The sequence below is a fragment of the Neopsephotus bourkii genome, unplaced genomic scaffold (genome assembly GCF_033783945.1).
Source record: "Neopsephotus bourkii isolate Nb327-2 ecotype Australia unplaced genomic scaffold, CSIRO-AGI_Nbou_v1 NB_1792, whole genome shotgun sequence".
NCBI classification, from domain to species: domain Eukaryota; kingdom Metazoa; phylum Chordata; class Aves; order Psittaciformes; family Psittacidae; genus Neopsephotus; species Neopsephotus bourkii.
Genome location: NW_026902266.1, coordinates 4,715,764 through 4,735,406, shown reverse-complemented (window position 1 = coordinate 4,735,406; position 19,643 = coordinate 4,715,764). Strand labels below are relative to the sequence as shown.

The window sequence follows — 19,643 nt, the reverse complement described above, 5'->3', positions numbered from 1 at the left end:
GGTATTACAAGCTTTCAGAGACCAGAAACTTGATCCTCTTAATTCACACTATTTAAATTGTGGAGTCATGATGTTAAGCTGAATGAGGCAAAGAGTCTGTGAGGAGAAAGAGAATAATTCTGTGACTGAGGAAACATGCTTCCAGTAGTGCATTTTACACCCCCATCAGCTTTGTTTTAGTCCCCAAACATGCCAATTTTCACAGAAATCCCTATAGAACAGACTCCTTAACTCTTCTCTAATAACTAACCTCTAGAAAGGTTCACATGGATTGAAAGAATGATATTGGAATCCTCAAATTTAATATGCTATTAAAAAGGGGGGAGGGGAAATTAATGAGATGTACAACCTCTAAGTATAAAAGCTGTGGAATAAATAAGGACTTACTGAGCGACCCTTACAGGCTGTAACTCTGCATGGCATCCTACTGAGACTAGAAATAAACACAGTCAGTGAAACAGTGATTTAAATTACCATGTTGCTCATTTGCAACAAAAATGTTTCATAAAGAGATGTGGAAAGGGTTCATTTGTCGATCTCTAAATCTGTTGAGCAGTTTTTTTGCTAAACAGGCCATAACAGGGACCACAAACAGGAAAATTCACACCAGGATGTGCCACAAGCCTCTCTACAGTGTCACCTCAGCCTCACGGGAAGACTATAGCTCTTCCAGGCACACAGCACACGTCTGTTCCAAATGGCCATCTACTCGAGTGGAACATTGCTCAAAACGTATCTGAAATGGACTTTAAATTATAAAAGTGCCTTTGTATTCCTAGATTAAGCAGGAGAGTAGTTTTTCATCTCAGAGCTGGATCTCCTCAAAGAGCTATACAGTAATGTTGATAGTTCCATGGTGTATAAGGAGCATGCTAGCAGGTACCCCTGGATCTGGAGCAAGAAGCCCAAGGAAACCAGGATCTGACTCCTATGGACTCCGCATGGCCTCACGAAAGATGTGGAAGAAAACCCTACATTCTCCATTTTACCTTACATAGCATTAGCTGATCCTATGAGATGAATACAAAAAACCCAACCACACCCAGTCACAAAGTCTAATAAATGAGCATGTGAAAAAGGAACATTAAGTCTTCAAGAAGTCCAGCTCAATGTGCAAAGAAGTCTCTCCCTGTTGCCCCCTTAGAAGTTTGATACCAAACACATTCCAGGAATTCAGAGTAAGTATTCAAAAAAAAGTAATTTCAAACAAATGACAGTGAAAGGCTACTTCAAAAAGCACTTATTCCAGCAGTTATCACTGACAGAAAGCTTTAACTTGTATATGCACCTTTAACTCAAATAGTCTCCTCTTGTTAAATCACTACAAACCTATGGCATGCACCAGTGAGAGCATTTTGTCATTGGAAGGTTTTTGCCAATATATGTTTTTAAATAAAGCAAGTCAAATGGTTGGTAGACCATTCAGATACACTCCATTTCCATAATTTTTGTGAAAACTGGTGACTAGCTGCAGCAGATACCCAAAATGAGTACCCAGAAGGAGGAAAAAAAAGTTGAAATGGGAGTTTAAATACACATTTTGTCTGCTCTATAGAGTCAGCACTTAGTCTGGTTTTCTGCTAGCACGGTGGTTGGAAGTAGTGGACGAAAAATGGCAATACTATACAAGCCAAGAGAGAAACCCTCTGTCCCATCAGAGGATGGTGAGAAGATCTCAAACACTGGAAAATACCAAATACCACTCCTGTCTTCAACATGGGCAATAAGGAAGATCCAGGAACTACAGGCTTGTCATTGTCACCTCAATCCCTGGGAAGGTGGTGGAGCAACTAATCCTGGAAACCATTTTCAAACATGTAGAGGACAAAATCACTGGGAGTAGTCAGAAGGGATTTACAAAGGATGGATTTACTTGGCATGCAGTGGAATCTCCTATAGCACTGAAATGCACCACCTCATACGCTCCAGCAAACATTATTTGAATCACCACATAGGTAAGTGGGAAGGATATTTCAAATACCCTGAAATTATGGATAATAGCTTGGCTCCATGGAAGACAACACACAGCCTTCACTGGGGACAGGATTTTATCATACAGGAAGTGGTAACTTATGTATTCATTATGTACTGACACCTGATAACGGTGTCATGCAATCAAACCCCTAAAAGGCTTCAAACAGATACAGCAAAACTGTGATATTCAGCCATTCCAGTGCCCTAGTCTTACCTAATTGTCTTTCAGTGACTCTCTTACATGAAAACTGACACTTTGAATGAATAGAGTTGAAAAAGAGAGGAATTACTATAGACAATTGGAAAAACAATCCCCATTGCTCATTGCCCTCCTGTGTTAACAACAGGCATTATGAATGAGTTGCCCCTGCCATTTGTACATGAATCAGTCAAAGTGAGCATGAATCAGCTTTCCATTGAGAAAATCCAGCTATGGGAAGCCACACTTGGCCACTGAATGGTCACCAGTGGTGGCAGTAGCAGCAAGGGCATTCCACTGACATTTACTTCAATACTAGTCCAAACTCAACACACTTCAAGGTATGTAACACATTCCCCTCCTGCTTTCTTCATAGTCCTCAAAATATTTGTTTTTTTTTCCCAAGCTACCTGAATTCGAAAAACCCCACATTGCTTCTCGTTCTTTGAATGCTTTCAGCTACTTTTCTGCCAACTACAATGCATTCCCTATTCATTTAAAAAAAAAAAGGTGGACCTAAAAGAAATCTACAGGATGTTTTCTTGTGTGCGTGTTGTATAGAGAGTAATGTTGATTCTCTTCATAGCTTTTAAATATATGTTCTCTAATTTTGATTGATTCAAATCTTATTTGAACTTTTTGGTCCTGAATTTTCGTAAGAATAACTAAATGTCTTGTGAGATAAATCTAACATACATCTGATTTAGAATCAAAGTCTTTTTCTCTTACATGCTTTGTGATTTTCCACTTCCATTATTCTCTAGAGAAAGACCTTTTAGGTGTTCTAAATATCTTCAAATTAGCCTTTGAATCTTTTCAATTTTGCTTCATTTACATAATTTACCAATTTTTAGCATTCAGCTCAGTTTGCACTTCAATATCCCCTTCAAGGTGACCTCTGAAAAGGTTTCTTAAATGGTGAGGTTAGGACTTTGTCAAGAGAGGCAACATCAGCACAGCTGAAGATGATGACATGTATCTTTCTATTTTCCTGTGGTTCAGAGTGGTAAGGGGCAGATGGCAAAAATGTCTGGCAGAGCAACAGTATTGTTGGCTTACAGCAGTAAAGTGCAAAATGGAGCAAACAAGGAAATCAAAACACATATTGTCATATAATAATAATTATCACAGAAAAAACTAGTTAAGAAATTGTATTAAAGACAATTAGTAGCAGGAAGGGGAGTGCAAGTAGATGGATGGGTTTCAACAAGAAAGAACCGAACCCATACAAGAATTCTCTGTTCTTAAGAATGTCTCCCCCGCATAGAGAGGGTACAGAGAACAACTGCAGTACAACAAAGCGAATTAAGATTGTGCATGCTTAAAACAAATTTTGTACGTGCCTCATTCACTGCTAATGCCAGGACATCGCAGCAAAATTGTGTTAAACCAGCACCATCCAAATTATCAGAGGCACTGAAAGCATCAAGTAGGAAATGTGTGCACTCGGAAATTGTAACATCAAGTTCTCTCTCTGCTTCCTATTAAGATATATCCACTTACAAAAAATCTGCTTCTCTCTTCCAGGTCAGTCATTTCCTATTGTCAAGTCAATCACTGATTTTGGTGCTCATTTGTAAAAAGATTCAGAGTTCAAGATCCCAAATAACTAAGATAAATAGTCTATATTAGAGATTATTATTTATACCTGGTTGCTGGTTTACTGGCACGGACAGCAAAATAGGAAGCAGATATAGTCTACCATTGATTGGTATTTGCCATTGATTATGTTGGGTTTTTAAGTTTGGGACTATATTTCAAAAAAAATATTTGTGTCTAGAACACTTGCACCCCCTTCCTACACCTGAATTTCACAGCAAGGGTTCAACCCACAATTACCAGCTGCAAAGACAACACCATTTTGCAGTGCATCAATATTTCCAGTGAGAAGCTATGCTATAAACTGGATGCCTTATACATACTATGGAGTTTGGGTAATATAAAGCACCTCAACATTTGTGGCCTTAAAGTCAACACACCCCACCCTAAGAAAACCTAGCACTAGTAATGGTTTAGAGCTGCTCATCAACAGGTCTGTCTTCCCTCATTTCAACTAGGAGTCGTTCTATGTATACTGATGGTGAGTTAAATAAAAGGAAAGAGTTGAAAGAACTCCAGCTGCAAATTATACTTAATAAAGTGGTGCACCCACCACATTATTCTTGAATTCCATCTGACAAATCCAAGACAAGGACTGTATGCTACTGGCCTGCTTGAAGTCTGGTAACACAAAAAAGTAATCTTCCCTTCTCTTTTTGTACATGTAAAAAATGTTAAACATTTAGTTTACTGCCATTTTCTAATGTTGTCTGAAATACATTGTGACACATCAAAAATGTGTGTAGCTTGAATAAAAAATGTCCTGTCTGTTTCAATATATTACCTCAGTCATTCCTCTGCATTTGATGTTGCTTGTATTTGAATGTCTAAAGCTGCCTTATTCATCTTATCAACTTTCTAAAACACTCTTTTCTCTTTCTGCTATTCTTCCCTTTTCCAAATAAAACTGTATAAAAAGTGTACCAGCAGTTAGTTAAAACAGATACAAAACTGGGGGTCAGTCACCAGCCAAAACTAGTGTTGATCAGATGTATGTAAAGCAGTGCCAGTCATTTGAGTTCTATCAGCAATGAGCACCAACATTCATTCAGTTCCTGATCCACCCAGATGTTGAAATAACTTCTCATTTGATCACAGGAGAGTCATATAAAACTTGTCCTTTGGAACAGTAAGGTCCTTACATTCATCCAGCTGTGAGAGCACTGAGTATTTCCCAGGAGACACTGCACCTTCGGGATTTAGCCTTCACCATCACTTCTCCCACTCAGCAAAAGCAGAGCTGAACTACTTAACACTTGTAACATGCTCTAAGACACCTGGACAAAAAGCATGTTGCGCATGTATTTAATAACCACCATTAGTGTATTCTAGAGTGCTCCTTCAGAGAAGCTGAATGAAGACCTGCACTACACATATTTCATCTACTACAAAACCAGAAATTTAAGATAGGAGCATGGGAAACAAATAATCTCATTGTAAAAATGCTCCCAGAACAAAGATACAGTATAACGTGCTCCTGAGATTGTGAGTTAATCTCTAATTAGGGATTATAACCAGCAAGAAGGAAGCCCAGGTACTTCTCTTTCTTTTGTAGGCTGATACATTGCCTATTATTTCTCAGGAGACACTCCGATGAATTTAATCATGTCAAGTAATAAGAGATACATCTGGCTGGCTTTAAGGCAGGCATAATGGCAGCAGTAGCTGTGTTTAATTCCCAGATCTGCACAGATGAATTGATCTCCCAGTCAGCCAGGTTAGAGGTCAGAACTGTATTTCTCCTGAGAAAAGGCACTATTCCAAACTGTGCAGCAGCACAATAGAAAGAAAAAAAAAAAATCCATACTGACTAGAATGCAACACTTACATTCATCTTCATTTCTGAACTCAGCCAAAACAGGAAGATAAGCAGCATGAGGATCCGAGAGGCCACTGCATCATCGGATCTTCACTAAGAATATTTGTGTTAGGCATGCAGCTTAATTTAGCAAACTTTGATTTTACTTTCCTCACACCATTCCCCTGCTAACAATTTATTAGAGGAATCAATTAGGCCTTGGTCAACCATTGATCAAGCGTTCTCAATGGGGAGCCCTAATGCATTTTATCTTCAGTTACCATTCCTAAATAAGACCTATTTCTGAGCATGCGCTTAACTCTTTTCATCAATACTGTGCTATCCTTTAACAAGCCTTTTAATAGCATTTTGGAGGTGCACTTTCAATGAAATCCTCTTTTGACAAATGAATTAATGAAGCTACTGGGATTTCCTTTGGTGTGTGTGCTTTTTTTCAGCCACACTGGCAAATAAATCCCATCTCCCTCACCTCCTCCTGCCTAAAAAAAGGTCAAAATGATGTGTTGGAGTTCAGGATACTAAACAGAAAGCTGCTCAAAACAAATACAAAAAGATAACCAATAATGCTGTAAAGCAAACATTCATTATTTTTCACTGAATTCCCTATGGAGTGAAAGATGTGATGGATATTTACCATCTCCAGAATTTTTTACTGTCATTAGCATTTTCTTTTCTTTTAAGGGAAAGACACAAAAGGTGCCTATCAACTTTGACAAGACTTCAGTGTATTATTAAGTCAGTCACATAGATTTAAGCATGCACTTGACTTAGCTGCTGAACAGAGACAAATTTAAACCTATGCCTGAATGCTTTGCTGAAAAGAAGTCACAACGAATTGGTTATAATTAAATTCTTTTGATGAAATTTCTGCAACTCCCTATTGTGTGAGACCAGTACTGAAATGCTAATAAACTAGTTAAAATTAAGCTTATTACCAAGTAAAATAAACCACAGAGATACTTCTGTCTTTTATAATTCTGTATCACCATTTATATAACATTATTTTGCATTAGAGAAATAAAATACTTGACCAGACTCACATAGCAATAATGGCAGTGCACTGCAATCTAAGAGACAATCTAGATACCTTTGCATTCCCATGCAATGCTACTCCTGTCTATCTGAGAAATAGCTTTTAGGAATGTCAGCACTTATGCAAAACCCAACTCAAGAACACTGCCAGAGAGATACTACATGCCAGGAAGATCTCAATGTGTGGACAGCTCTTTTAAAAACAAAACAAATGGAACTCTAACTGAAAAATAAAGCATTTACCCACAGGCTGCTCAGAAACCATTGCATACACATACCAGGACTTGCACACTCTGAAGCATGTTAATGCAGCACATCCCCACAGTAATATCACAGAGTTAAAAATAGCCTTTGTCCTCTTGAGAGCCTTCCTGCATGCCAACACACACAGACACTACCCACACAGATAATGTTCTGAAATTCTCCCAGCCTTGCACAGCAGCAGGAACAGCTGTGTTCACTGTGGCAAAGGAGGACACAGGGACCCAATATTTCTACCACCACCCAAAGCTTTCAACAGTAATAAGTTTTAAAATGTATGACAACGGGACAGTCAAATGCTGATGAAGAAACACTGTTAAAAAAAGGCAGGCTATCTGACTGAAGAGTGGTGCAGAGTGACCACCCTGCCAGTTTTGCAGAACTTTCCAAAGGCTGCTGTTTCCCATGGACAGCCCTGTGCGCTAGGCTGACTAGGAACATGAAGCATTTTGTTATCAGAGAAGATACCCTGCTCTGCTGAAGATCTGTCAAAGATAAACACTGAAAACTTTAAAGCTCTCTGGACAGAAGCTCAATGAAAGCAACAGTTTCTGCAGTAGGTTTGAACTAAACTTTCTGCATGAATGATTTGTCCTCAGTTTGATTGTGAACCTCGTACTCATGTTGTCAAGTGGCTCAGCAGCATCAGATCATTTCTGTGAACAGCTGCTCATGAATGCAGAAGGTGGATTCAGTTTTTCCACTTTGTCGTTAAAGCCAAATGTGAAAGAGGTTGTGAGGACTGTGCTGTACTTGAAACCATATACACTACATTCCACTTTGTGGTGCCTAATCTGTATGGAACCAGGCAAATTATCAATTAGGAATTACAATAATTTTCAAAATGTTTTGAGAAACAAAGCAAGAAATACATCAATCTACAGACCATATTTTTTATCAGCTAGCAGTAAAAGCTATAGCAGAACTCATTACAATTTACTGCGACATGGAAAGCAAGAGCATTTTCACTCATCTCATGAAAAGCAGAAGTAGCCATTATTTTTCAATTCTCTACTATTCTGTGGGCCATTTTCAAAACAGCTAAGCAGGCATGGAATTCAGGCTGTAATTGTCACAGGGACCCCAAGTGAGTTAACGGCCTAATCTTTATTGAAAATTCTGGTCTTAACTTTGAGTTGCAAATAGCAGTAACTGCTCCCATAATCAAATACCATAGTCAGTGATCCTTCAGTGGTTCTATTCCTTAAACTGGCTTACGTTACTCAGTTTGATGTTTTGAAAAGGAAAAAAAAGCACATTATAGTGGTTATGTTCTTCCATTTGTGGGCATTAAATAGTGACTCCATAGCTCTGCCATAAATCAGAAAAAATGCATACATCTGAACAAAAAACCTACTGAAAAAATAATGTATTACAGCTGCAAAAAAGTAAATATGGACTTTTTTTTTTCCTTTGCCTCCAGAAGTATCATCACAGTATAAATAAATACAGACGCTAATGCCAGAAGGATTATGCAAGTTAGAACTGGTACAAGACTGTGCATTTTATTAGCACAATTTACATTCTAACAGGGTCCAATCTGGTATTGAGAAATATAAGGAGTATCCAGCCTCTGACAGCACAGGACCCTGCTGCTTTCTCTTTGTCACAATATAATTAAGGTTAACCCTATCAGTACTCCATGGAACTCTCATAAATGCATATAGAGCCCCACATAGAAATGACCAACTTAAGAAAATGTCAAATGTTACTCTGTATTAATGGAATCAAAATAAAACACATTAAATAGAATATTCAAGCTACAGATGGGCAGCCATTCACATAACCAACCATTCATATGACTCTAGCAATGTCACTGGAGTTTAGACTGCTTCAAATAGGGACATCAGTTCAGCCTGAATAAATAGTGCTCTCAGTGCAATAACCTGCCTTAGTTCTCATAATCACACAAACTCTGTTCAATGCCCACATCTCTTAGGCTGATGTTCCTGCCCTCAAAAAGATATAAAGTCATGCCTTAGGACTTTACATTTGAACATGTACAAACGAAAATAAGCTCCCAAGTACCTCGGGTGCCATTTTGAGCTGAAGACAGCCTATGAATCAGTCACCCTGCTGCCTTGAGAACAGCCAGCACAAAATAGAAGTGCTGTATTTTTTTCCTGACAACCACCCCGTAGGAATGTATTTCCTCATCCTATTCCCACACAGGCCACATTTCACTTCTGCAGAATTCCAGAGATTCATATTTTGCAATGTAAGGACAGCCAGGAAAGTTGGAGGAAATGCGAACAAGGTATGAACTCAGGCCCTGCCAAAGAGATGCACAGTGCAGCTCAAAGCAGCAGCACATTACCCCTATTACCAGCTCAGGAGCCCATGAGTCGTGTCCACATGCACCTGGATGCACACCCACCCTGTGGCTGATACCTGCACCCTGCAGTGTAGGCAGCAGCTTGCTACTGTGACCATTCCACAGCAGAAGGCACAAAATGGACATCATTCACTGCAAAAGTACTATTAAGTCAGCTGCATTACCCAGCTCTGCTGCCAGCACAGCTCAATCTCTCACATCCCCTGCCATCAGACAAAGCACCAAGAGCTCTAAAATTAGAATCAGCCCCAGCTGCCTGCAGAGTCTTAGGGAACTGTCTTGGCTCCTGCCTCTCCACCTAAGTAGGGCAGTAATGCTGTCCTGCTTCATGGAAAGAGGAGAGTATTAATTCAACTTTGTGACACTTGACAAAGCAGGAGTAAATGAAAACTGCAAGGGGATCCATTGTTGACCTTTCTCAAGCCAGGAACAGAAATTAACAATTGGCCCCATTTTATCCTGGAAATAATTTTATATGTATATACACTCCTAATTAACAGAAGGCTACCAGGTACTTGAAAAAAAATGCTGATTTTATATATATATACACATATATATGAATGATACAGGAGTCCACCAAGTCTTAATCTTCAGAGTCCTTTTCTGCTTTTGCACACAAAACTAATGTTACTTTCTTCTGATGTGCAAGAGTTAGCGTAGACTGCTCCTTTGCTGATTTTTTAGGGAATTGCATCAACTGAATTATGTGGTGGACTTGTCTGGCTTAGTTACTTCCCCATACCAGCACACATGGCAATACTGTTCTTCACGTCAGAAAAGCCAGCACACAAATTCAAAGCATGCTGTATGAAAACATTTGTTTTAGGTTGCTGATGTTTTATTTATTCTGTTGGCAGGACTGTAAGTGTAATAAGGAGACAAAGTATTGATTTCCTCAGTATAAAACCATGCATATAGAGCCGTACAGAAACATTAAGAGCCTCTAATTTGATCATCTACAATACACAGATTACAGCTATTTCTCAACTCAGTAAAACTGCACTTGAACTGGAGCCTGTATTTTAGACTATATTTAGATCTTACAGACAACTAGACTGTATCTCCTGCATCAACCTAAAGTGCATGACTCAGAGGAAAGTTAAAATCCGTGATCTCTTTATTAAGAACAAAGAAAACCACTGTAAACCAACAGGCTGAAGGAGGGAGGGAATCATCCCCGACACCTTTTCACCTGTGAAAAGTGAAGACCAACATTCTCAGAGAGACACTTACCAATGTAACATTTTCTTTCCTACATACCCATGCATTTATCAAACGATCAGACTCAACAGCAGCCAGCAACAGGGAATTCTACATGACGATGATGCAGAACATAAGAAACATCTACCTTTTAAATCCACTCTTTAATATTTTTGAGTATTCTGCATTTGGGACAAGTTTTTAGCATGTCATTATTTTAGAAACTGCTATCATTTATCTTCTTAAGATAATTTAAGCAGAGGATGTCTTTCCTTTCCCAAATTGAATCAGGGTAGTCTCCATAATTCCTCTTCATACTGCTGTCTCCCACCTTTTTAGGACTTCTGTTTGCTTAAACAAAACTCAATATTTAATTTACAATGAGGCGATTTACACAACGATGTGGTAATTTTTCCAACTGCTTCCATTTCTAAATATAGCCAAGTGTATGAGGGTTTTGGAGGCCCATTGCATATTAAGTAGATGCCTTTATTAAGCTGTCATGTATGACGTGTAGATCTTTCTCCCAAGAGGTTACCGGTAATTCAGAGCCCAGTAATGCATACAAGTAATTTTAAATTGTCCCTTCTACTTCAATTATTTTGCAAGTTAATTTCATGTTCTAGCTACAGCATGCTGTGTGGCAATCTAGCTCTTTTCAGTCCTTCAGAAGTGTGCCTGACAACCACTCACAGTGTTCATTCATTAATTCAGAGCCTTTCTAGAAAGTAGTGCTGACATCTTACCCACTCTTCATCCAGGTTATTGCTAAACACACTGAATATGACTACGTCTACTGCTAATATTCATTTTACTCTGATATCTTGTGCAGTTATTTTTTAATTTTTATTTAGTTTTTGGTATTTTGTCTTTCCATTCCAGAAGCAGCTGTTTATCGGTCACATACCTGATGACCTAATCCATGGCAAAATTTTTGTGATTTTCAAGCTCCCTTAGTCTTCAGTTGTAATATACTTTGACAATTTCAATTGAATTGGCAGGTTATGCCCTTGTTTTGGCTTTGTTTGTGTAGCTTTTGCTTTTGTCCTTTTTTTTTAAGAAAAGTTGTTTTAAAATAAAGGTAAATTAAAGTAAAGATAGTTCAGAGAGGCAATCTTGCCCTTATGACAGAATACAAAGCACAGGAACAAAGGTCAAACTTAAGTGAAGTTTGAAACCACAAACAAAACCTTTGTTCATTAAACTTTTATGCATTTATCTTGCCTTTCCACTAGAATCCAAATACACATGTGCTGAAAGAAGCAACTTGGAAAGATAATGAATTGTGTGCCTTTGCCTGTGCTAAGGACACCTCCTTTGCTACAGCATTAATGTGGCTCTTATATTATAAACATACTTAAAAAACAATCCTATTCAGTCTGGTGGGTGTCTCTTCCTACATGCTCCTAGTCAGGCTCAATGACTGCTTTGCTTTTCTGTCATTTATTTTTTCTTATTTCGTTAGGGGTTTTTTTGTTGGGTTTTGTTCTGGTTTTTTTTTGTTTGTTTTTGTGGGTTTTGTTTTGGTTTGTTGTTTTTTTTGGGGGGTGGGGGGGTTGGTTTTGTTTTTTTAATGGCAGATGCACTTGGCAATATCTGTGACCTTGAGCTGTACACATGAGCAAGCAAGAGATCCCAGTCCTGCAAAGCTGTTTATGTATTCTGAGAGAGCTCCTTCTGAGAGGGGTGTCTCAAGGAAGACAGAAGCATGATGTGCATACCAAGTCATGGGCTTCATGATTTATTTATAGGGAAAAGGGGCATAAAAATTTGCTGAAGGGGAAAGAAAAATTAAGAATCTGACTTACCTTGTCAGTGTAGACGAAGAACAGAATCACAACAGTGAGCTCCAACAGAAATATAATTAACAGCATGATAAAAAACTGTCAAGAGAAAAAGGGACAGGGGACAAAACAAAAAGCAAAAACCATCAACAACTATTTCAGCTTTTTCTGGATGCACAATAAGTACATTCAGCAGACCATGCAAAATGGGGAGTGGGAGTCATACAGGCAGCAAGATGCAAAGCTGCGGTGTTACAGAACAGAAGGCACCACAACATGCAGCAACTGAAAAAGCAGGTAAAGGACCAGTCAGGAAACACAACAGTACGTGGGCATACATATGGGTCATTTATATAATTGACTTCAGTAGAACAGCATAAAACACCAGAAAGATCTGTCCCCCCAGCAGGCCAGTGCTCTATTAGACAGGAACCCTTGAGGACTCTTCCCAGGCTAGGTTTTCTTTATCTTCTTCCCCGTCAGATCATTCCAATTATCAATATCAGCAAAATCCACGGCTTAGACTTCCCATTGCAAGAGAAGGTAGCCTGATCCATAAACCGTAGTCATAGCTCCTTTCAAGGGAAATTGTGGAAGAAGTGAAAGGCACACCAACGTAGTACACCAGGTAGCTTTTGTGTAGCTACACAAATCAGCATGGGTTTCAACTGAAAGAGGCTGATTCGTAGTGAAGACATCAAAGCCAGTCCATCTCTTTCTCCTCATAAGCTATGGAACCAGCTAAACCCCAGTAATCAAAAGCTCAAAGGAGTGGATATAAACTTTTAACACAGTAATTTCACACAGATTCTCTAAAGCTCTCACCTCTAATCAACTTCAGCAAGAGAACTCCTGACAACACCAAACACGTCTGAAAACCTGCCTTTTGTTAAGATGCTAGATGGATCTGTGGCACAGCTCTGCAGCAGCATCAGCACAGCACTTGCACAGACTTTAGAACAAGCACTATCAGAGCATTAAATGAAACTGAGTTTTGCAAAGATGAGTGAAGAAGAGAACTTTTTAGGCTCAGGTAAAGGTCCCGCTCCCTATAACACAAACTCCATACACTTAACCTGTAAGGCTGGAATTCTAATACTGAGCAACACTGATTTAATTGAAATCCTATCCCCAAGAGAGAAAAAATAGTTACAGTCTTGTTGAATTCAGCCACAAAGCTGCAAACCTATGAATGTTTAATAGCTACAAAGCCTTATCAAAGCTTCTTCAGTGCCTGGTAGGTCAAACCCAAACCTTTGAACTGATGGATTTCTGCAATTGAATGGAAGGCAAAAGGTCAAGAAGGGGAAAATACTTTTCTCCACTAGTACAATTACACCGTCTACAGAACTCATTGCATTTTGCCCTGCACATCTGAAATTAAAGTTTATTTTCAAATCTTCAGCACTAGTATCTTCACACCTGCTTGACCCTAATACTGGATCCTATTACTGCCCAGTTTTGAATCACAGAACTCATTCATGCTACTGATCAAAGCTTATTTCCATATCATTACCATCAAACACTGACCTTCTGTATGGCTTTGCAAACCATCCTTGATGCAACTTGTTTATTTTTTACATTTACAATTTTAGCCTGCTGCACAGCATCAATTTAAACAGGACAAAGCATATCACTCATTGCAAAGATGCTCAAACACCTTGCTATATTTTATTTGGCTGTGAGGTACTTTTTTGTTCATCCATAAAGCATGGCTATTCTAAAATCTGCATACGAACTGCTGTCTCCCTGTGAAATGCACTGGCATAGTTTGGATTACATCAGGCAATTCCTAAAACAAATGAAGGACTCATACCCTTTATAAACTGTGATCAGCATTATTTCCTACCACAAAATCCCAATTTCATCAGCTTATAATATTGCCAAACTTTAATTATCTATGCTTATATATTCTGAGCTTGTTTCTGTCTAAAGGATAAAAGCTTTTGGAAGAACTTCAAAAACAGCACTCAATTACTTCTAAGAATGAATCAGGGCAAAGAATGTTATTCTGCCCAAGTTAAAAATCTGGTGGCTTAATTTGAAATCCTCTCACACTCCAGTGTTCAGAGCAGGGACCTGAAACAAAGTACAGCTCTATTCCAGGCACGTGCCTTTTGTCTTACCCAACTATGAGTGGATTTTTGTGCAAAAGTTATTAGCCTTCAAAAGACTGCATTTCACACATCCACTACAGATGAGAGGGCTCAACAGCTGAAACCTTCAAAGTCTACAACCACAAAAAGCCTACTCATATCCTTCCTGCAGCTCATACATGAAAAGACAACTCACAAACCACCCCACAGAGCATCTTCCCTGCTCCTGTGGTGCCCGCACACCCCTGTAATGCCTTACTGTCATCCCCTCAGAGCTGATGTCCTCCAGTCCTGCTTCACAGGACATGACCTGGACCAGAGGGTAGGCCAGGAACTGGTGTAAAATTCAGGGACCTGTTTTTCTTGTGCTCTCAAGAAAGCTTTTCCTCCCTTCTCTGCACTCAACAGCATGAAAACATTACAGATGAAGACAAGGAATAATGTTGCAGGAGAAAGGGGAGTCTAAGGAATCATAGAATAGTTAGGGTTGGAAAGGACCTTAAGGTCATCTAGTTCCAAACCCCCTGCATTGGGCAGGGACACCTCACACTAAACCATGTCACCCAAGCCTCTGTCCAACCAGGCCTTAAACACCGTCAGGGATGGAACATTCACAACTTCCCTGGGCAACCTATTCCAGTGCCTCAACACCCTTACAGTAAAAAACTTCCTCCTTATATCCAATCTAAACTTCCCCTGTTTAAGTTTTAACCCATTACCCCTTGTCCTATCACTACAGTTCCTAATGAAGAGTCCATGCCCAGCATCCCTATAGCCCCCTTCAGATACTGGAAGGCTGCTATGAGGTCTCCACGCAGCCTTCTCTTCTCCAGGCTGAACAGCCCCAACTTTCTCAGCCAATCTTCATATGGAAGGTGCTCCGGTCCCTTGATCATTCTCGTGGCCCTCCTCTGGACTTGTTCCAACAGTTCTATGTCCTTTTCATGTTGAGGACACCAGAACTGCACACAATACTCCAGGTCAGGTCTCACAAGAGCAGAGAAAAGGGGCAGGACCTGCTGGTCACACTCCTTTTGATGCAGCCCAGGATACGGTTGGTTTTCTGGGCTCCAAGCGCACACTGAAGCTGGCTCATGTTCATTTTCTCATCGACCAACACCCCCAAGTCCTTCTCCTCAGGGCTGCTCTGAATCTCTTCTCTGCCCAGCCTGTAGCTGTGCTTGGGATTGCTCTGACCCAGGTGTAGGACCTTGCACTTGGCATGGTTAAACTCCCTGAGGTTGGCATCAGCCCACCTCACAAGCGTGTCAAGGTCCCTCTGGATGGCATTCCTTCCCTCCAGCATATCAACTGAACCACACAGCTTGGTGACATCAGCAAACTTCCTGAGGGTCCACTCAATCCCACTGTCCATGTCAGCGACAAAGATGTTGAACAAGACCAGTCCCAACACTGATCCCTGAGGGACACCACTCGTTACTGGTCTCCAGCTGGACATTGAGCCATTGACCACAACTCTTTGTGTGCAGCCATCCAGCCAGTTCTTTATCCACTGAGTGGCCCATCCATCAAATTGATGTCTCTCCAATTTAGAGACAAGTTTGTCATGTGGGACAGTGTCAAACACTTTGCACAACTCCAGGTAGATGACATCAACTGCTCTACCCCTGTCCATCAGTTCCGTAGCTTCACCACAGAAGGCCCCCAGATTGGTCAGGCAGGATTTCCCCTTAGTGAAGCCATGCTGGCTGTCACCAAGCACCTTGCTGTTTTTCATGTGCCTCAGCATGTCTTCCAGGAGAATCTGCTCCAAGACTTTGCCAGGCACAGAGGTGAGACTGACTGGTCTGTAGTTCCCTGGGTCATCCATTTTCCCCTTCTTGAAAATGGGGGTTATAATTCCCTTTTTCCAGTTGTTGGGAACTTCACTTGACTGCCATGGTTTTTCAAATACGAAGAACATAAGGAAGAACATTTTTAACAGCATCTGGGAAATAGTTTGATTTAGGATGCAATCTGGCTACCAGTTTTAGACAAACTGGACCTCCTGACAGCCAACTGGGGCAGGAGACACCAGAGAGTAAGGCAAGGTCTGCACAGCAGCAGAGGATGCCTGTGCATATAGGCACCAAGGAGGAGCTGCACCTTTGAGAGGAAGGTAGCCTGGGGGGGATTCTATGCTGGAGCTGCAGAAAGGAAAAGAAAAAAGAGCAAGAAACAAAAGAGTGGCTGAAAAAGGAAATCACCCTGCACTGACCCCCGTGACTGAGTCTGGTGTGCAGGGAGTGGACTGGAGACTGGCAAGGAGGAAAGAAAGGTGGTTTTTCAAGTGTTTACTATTATTTCTCACCACCAGACTCAATAATTAAGAGTTTATGGAGGTGGATCTTCCAGCCAGACCATAATGGTGCTCCTACCTTCCTCCAGTTCATACTAGAGAAGTAGGTATGACACTGCATCATAAAAGATGCTAAAACTGTGAAGGCAAGCAATCAAAATTTAGTTAGAATAGAAATCCTCTCAGTGATTATTACATACCATGTTTAAGTCTTTCCCTACACAGGCTCAGAGGTTCCTCGAAGCTATTACTAGTGGGAATTTGGTTTCATGCACTGTAGATTTTGGAAGTCATACAGTGAACCAAAAGTAATGTATGCTGTTTAGAAACTCAAAACCTAGATAAGCAGGATTATGCTTTTTCTTCATAGATAAATATTTTTGGTTTTAAATAAAAACTCTAGTTTTTTCTTACTATTTGCATTCATCGACAAAATGTACACTATCACAGGTAATAAACACGTATTAGTAATTCCACTATGTGCATACAGTAGACACACGCTGTATCTTTTATTGCAAAGGTAAATTAGGTGAGGTCAACCTCAAGGTGGAGAGTTCAAATTCACCACCTAGTAAAAGCTACAAGCACTTACAGGTCAGCACATTTATAATCCCCCTCTAAAGAAGAACCCTACCTGAACCCAAATCGACAAATGGGAAAGTAAAAATTGAGTCTTCAGACTGAGCTGGCTGAGCTTGCATGCTGCAGCATGTCTTCTGATCCACCATACTAAAGCGCATGCATGAACGTGTGCACAACCTGCTCCTCTATTCCCATAGCACCTTCCAACAAAAATTCACTTTCAGTTCCATCCTCAGTATCATCCCAAAGGAAATTATACCTGATCTGTGGCCAGAACCAGCTTGGCATATCCCATTCAAATATAAAAGGGAGAAACACCAGTCCACTGAAGGCTCACAGCACACACACACCCCCCACCTGCTGGAAACTCTCACAGCTCCTTTCTAAATGAGTTTTCTCACTGTGGTGATAAATACAGAGAAAAATAAAAATGGGTTTTGCTTTGGTTCACTGGGGCTGCAGGCTGTTGGTATAATCAAGATTTATGCATGGAGAAAAAAAACAATCCCAAAGCAAAGCATTCATGTAAAACCCCATAAAAAAGATTAATCTGACCTTGTACAGAGAGTTTTTTACCATACTACTTGTCAAATAATGGGATGCAACCTAGTAGCTGTTCACTGAGAGGTACCTACTGCACAACTTTTCATAAATTGTACCTGAAATAACCCCACAGAAGTTTTGATGAGAAGGGAGGTAAGGTGACACCTTTCTGTCTAGCTACTACCACTGATTTCCATCCCTTTAGAAGGTCAGTTTCTCAGCAGTTACCTTTATATTCTACAAAGCCCATGACTTTCTCACAGGTTCCCATTAAAGGAGCAGAGAAAATGAAGCATGCAATTGCTATCAAGCCTACCTTATAGCTAAGCCATCTCCTTCCCAGTGTCAGAGAGAGAAATATCTATTAGAGAAGAAGAGGTCCTAACGTGCATCTCCATCTCCACTGGAGCTGTATTAGGCTTTTGACCCACTAGTTCCAGTAGCCTTCATCCAGCCTCTTAATATCTTAATAACTTTTACCTGTGCATATCATCATGTCTCCATCAAGCTCACAAAGGCACAGAGCAACAAGTTAATTTTATTTTCTTCCCAAACAAACAGATTTTCTGTTTTCTCAGATGTTACAGACACTTGTCTCTCTGCTTGATGACTGAGCACCACACACTAATACATGGGGTTGGGTCTTTTGCTTCCCCACTGCTTCCCAAGTCTTCTCAAAAGTTCTATCATGTTGCTCAAATTGCTTATCTCTCCATGTCAGGACTAGCTGATCTTCTCACAGCGTCTTAAAGACAAAAGTGACCAGTTACAGTGAAACCCAAGATGTAATTGTCATGTCAATCTCGTAACATTTTGCTATGAGAGTAAACATGGTATAACTAATGGCAAAACTGAGAATGCTGTGTTTAGACTATTCACTGCAGTAATTCTTTTATTTTGATGGGAGTCTGTCAGATCTCTGTGTGCCAAACCCTCTTCTCAACTTAGCTAATGATAAGCAACAGAAGTTTCTTGAAAAGTATTATTCAAATCCTCTTCAACAAGCAACAGGAAAGTAGTAGGAAGATGAAAAATCAAGCAGTCTCTTTAGAATAGTGACACATTCCAAAAGAGTTTTAAAGTTCAAGGCTTGACAAATAATTTGTAACAGATAAATAGATTAGCATAACCTACCTAAGAAACTGGACAATAACTTCAACAGTCACCCTGTGCTGCATCACGTGTGTTCTGTGTTATGCTTACACTGTTAATCTGTGTGCAAGGGGGACAGTTAGCTTCTTTTCTGACAGAAAAAATATGAATACATAAGCAGGTATGTTGCCCCTGTGAAAGTGTTCCAGTAAACTAGCTGCTCTTAGCCTGCCGAAGCTCCCAGAATGAAGAGAAAAAAACCCACAGAAGAGTTACAGGCAATCTTTCCTCTGTCACATAAACTGCAAGTTTGATAGAGTCATGCATTTTGCCTTTTAGTTAGGCTGGAATACCAAATCCTCACTGGTCAGTTTTAATTTCAGTACTACATTTCACTTCCTAATTAGTAAGCACATCAAGAAGTCACAGAGAATTTGTTGGGATAAAATTGTTGGTCTTCCAAGAGAACTTCATAGCCTGGGAGAGATTTTAATTTGCCTGCCTGGTTGTAATGTGCATATATTTAACTTTGGTCTTCAACAATAGTCCAGTTCTGGCTGCTAGAGGACAGAGTCCCTTAGAGTCACAGAGGTTGCGACTCTAGAGGTTGGGAATGATTTCTGGGGAGCACCTGGTTCAACCACTTGGCTAAAAGCATAGTCAGGTACATACATGAAGCAGTGCAGAGCTGTGCCTAGTCACCTTCTGAGCATCTCCAAGGATAAAGATGGATAGCCATCCACAGCCTCACCAGACACCTTTTCCCAATACTTGACCATTTTCATGACAACATAATTGGAATTTCCTTTGTAATTTCTGTCTCTTACC

General features: G+C 40.1%; 1 protein-coding gene across 7 annotated transcripts in view; it reads right to left on the bottom strand.

Annotated features, from left to right (window-relative positions):
- TSPAN4 (tetraspanin 4) overlaps positions 1-19,643 on the bottom strand; it is a 461,954-nt gene that overhangs the window by 42,559 nt on the left and 399,752 nt on the right. For 6 of the 7 annotated variants that reach the window (XM_061380322.1, XM_061380323.1, XM_061380321.1 and 3 more), the window contains one exon: positions 12,228-12,302. The exons of the other annotated variant lie outside the window; for it this stretch is intronic. In XM_061380322.1, coding sequence (XP_061236306.1) covers positions 12,228-12,302 — 75 coding nt within the window. The remainder of the gene's footprint in view (positions 1-12,227; positions 12,303-19,643) is intronic. 7 annotated transcript variants of the gene reach the window in all.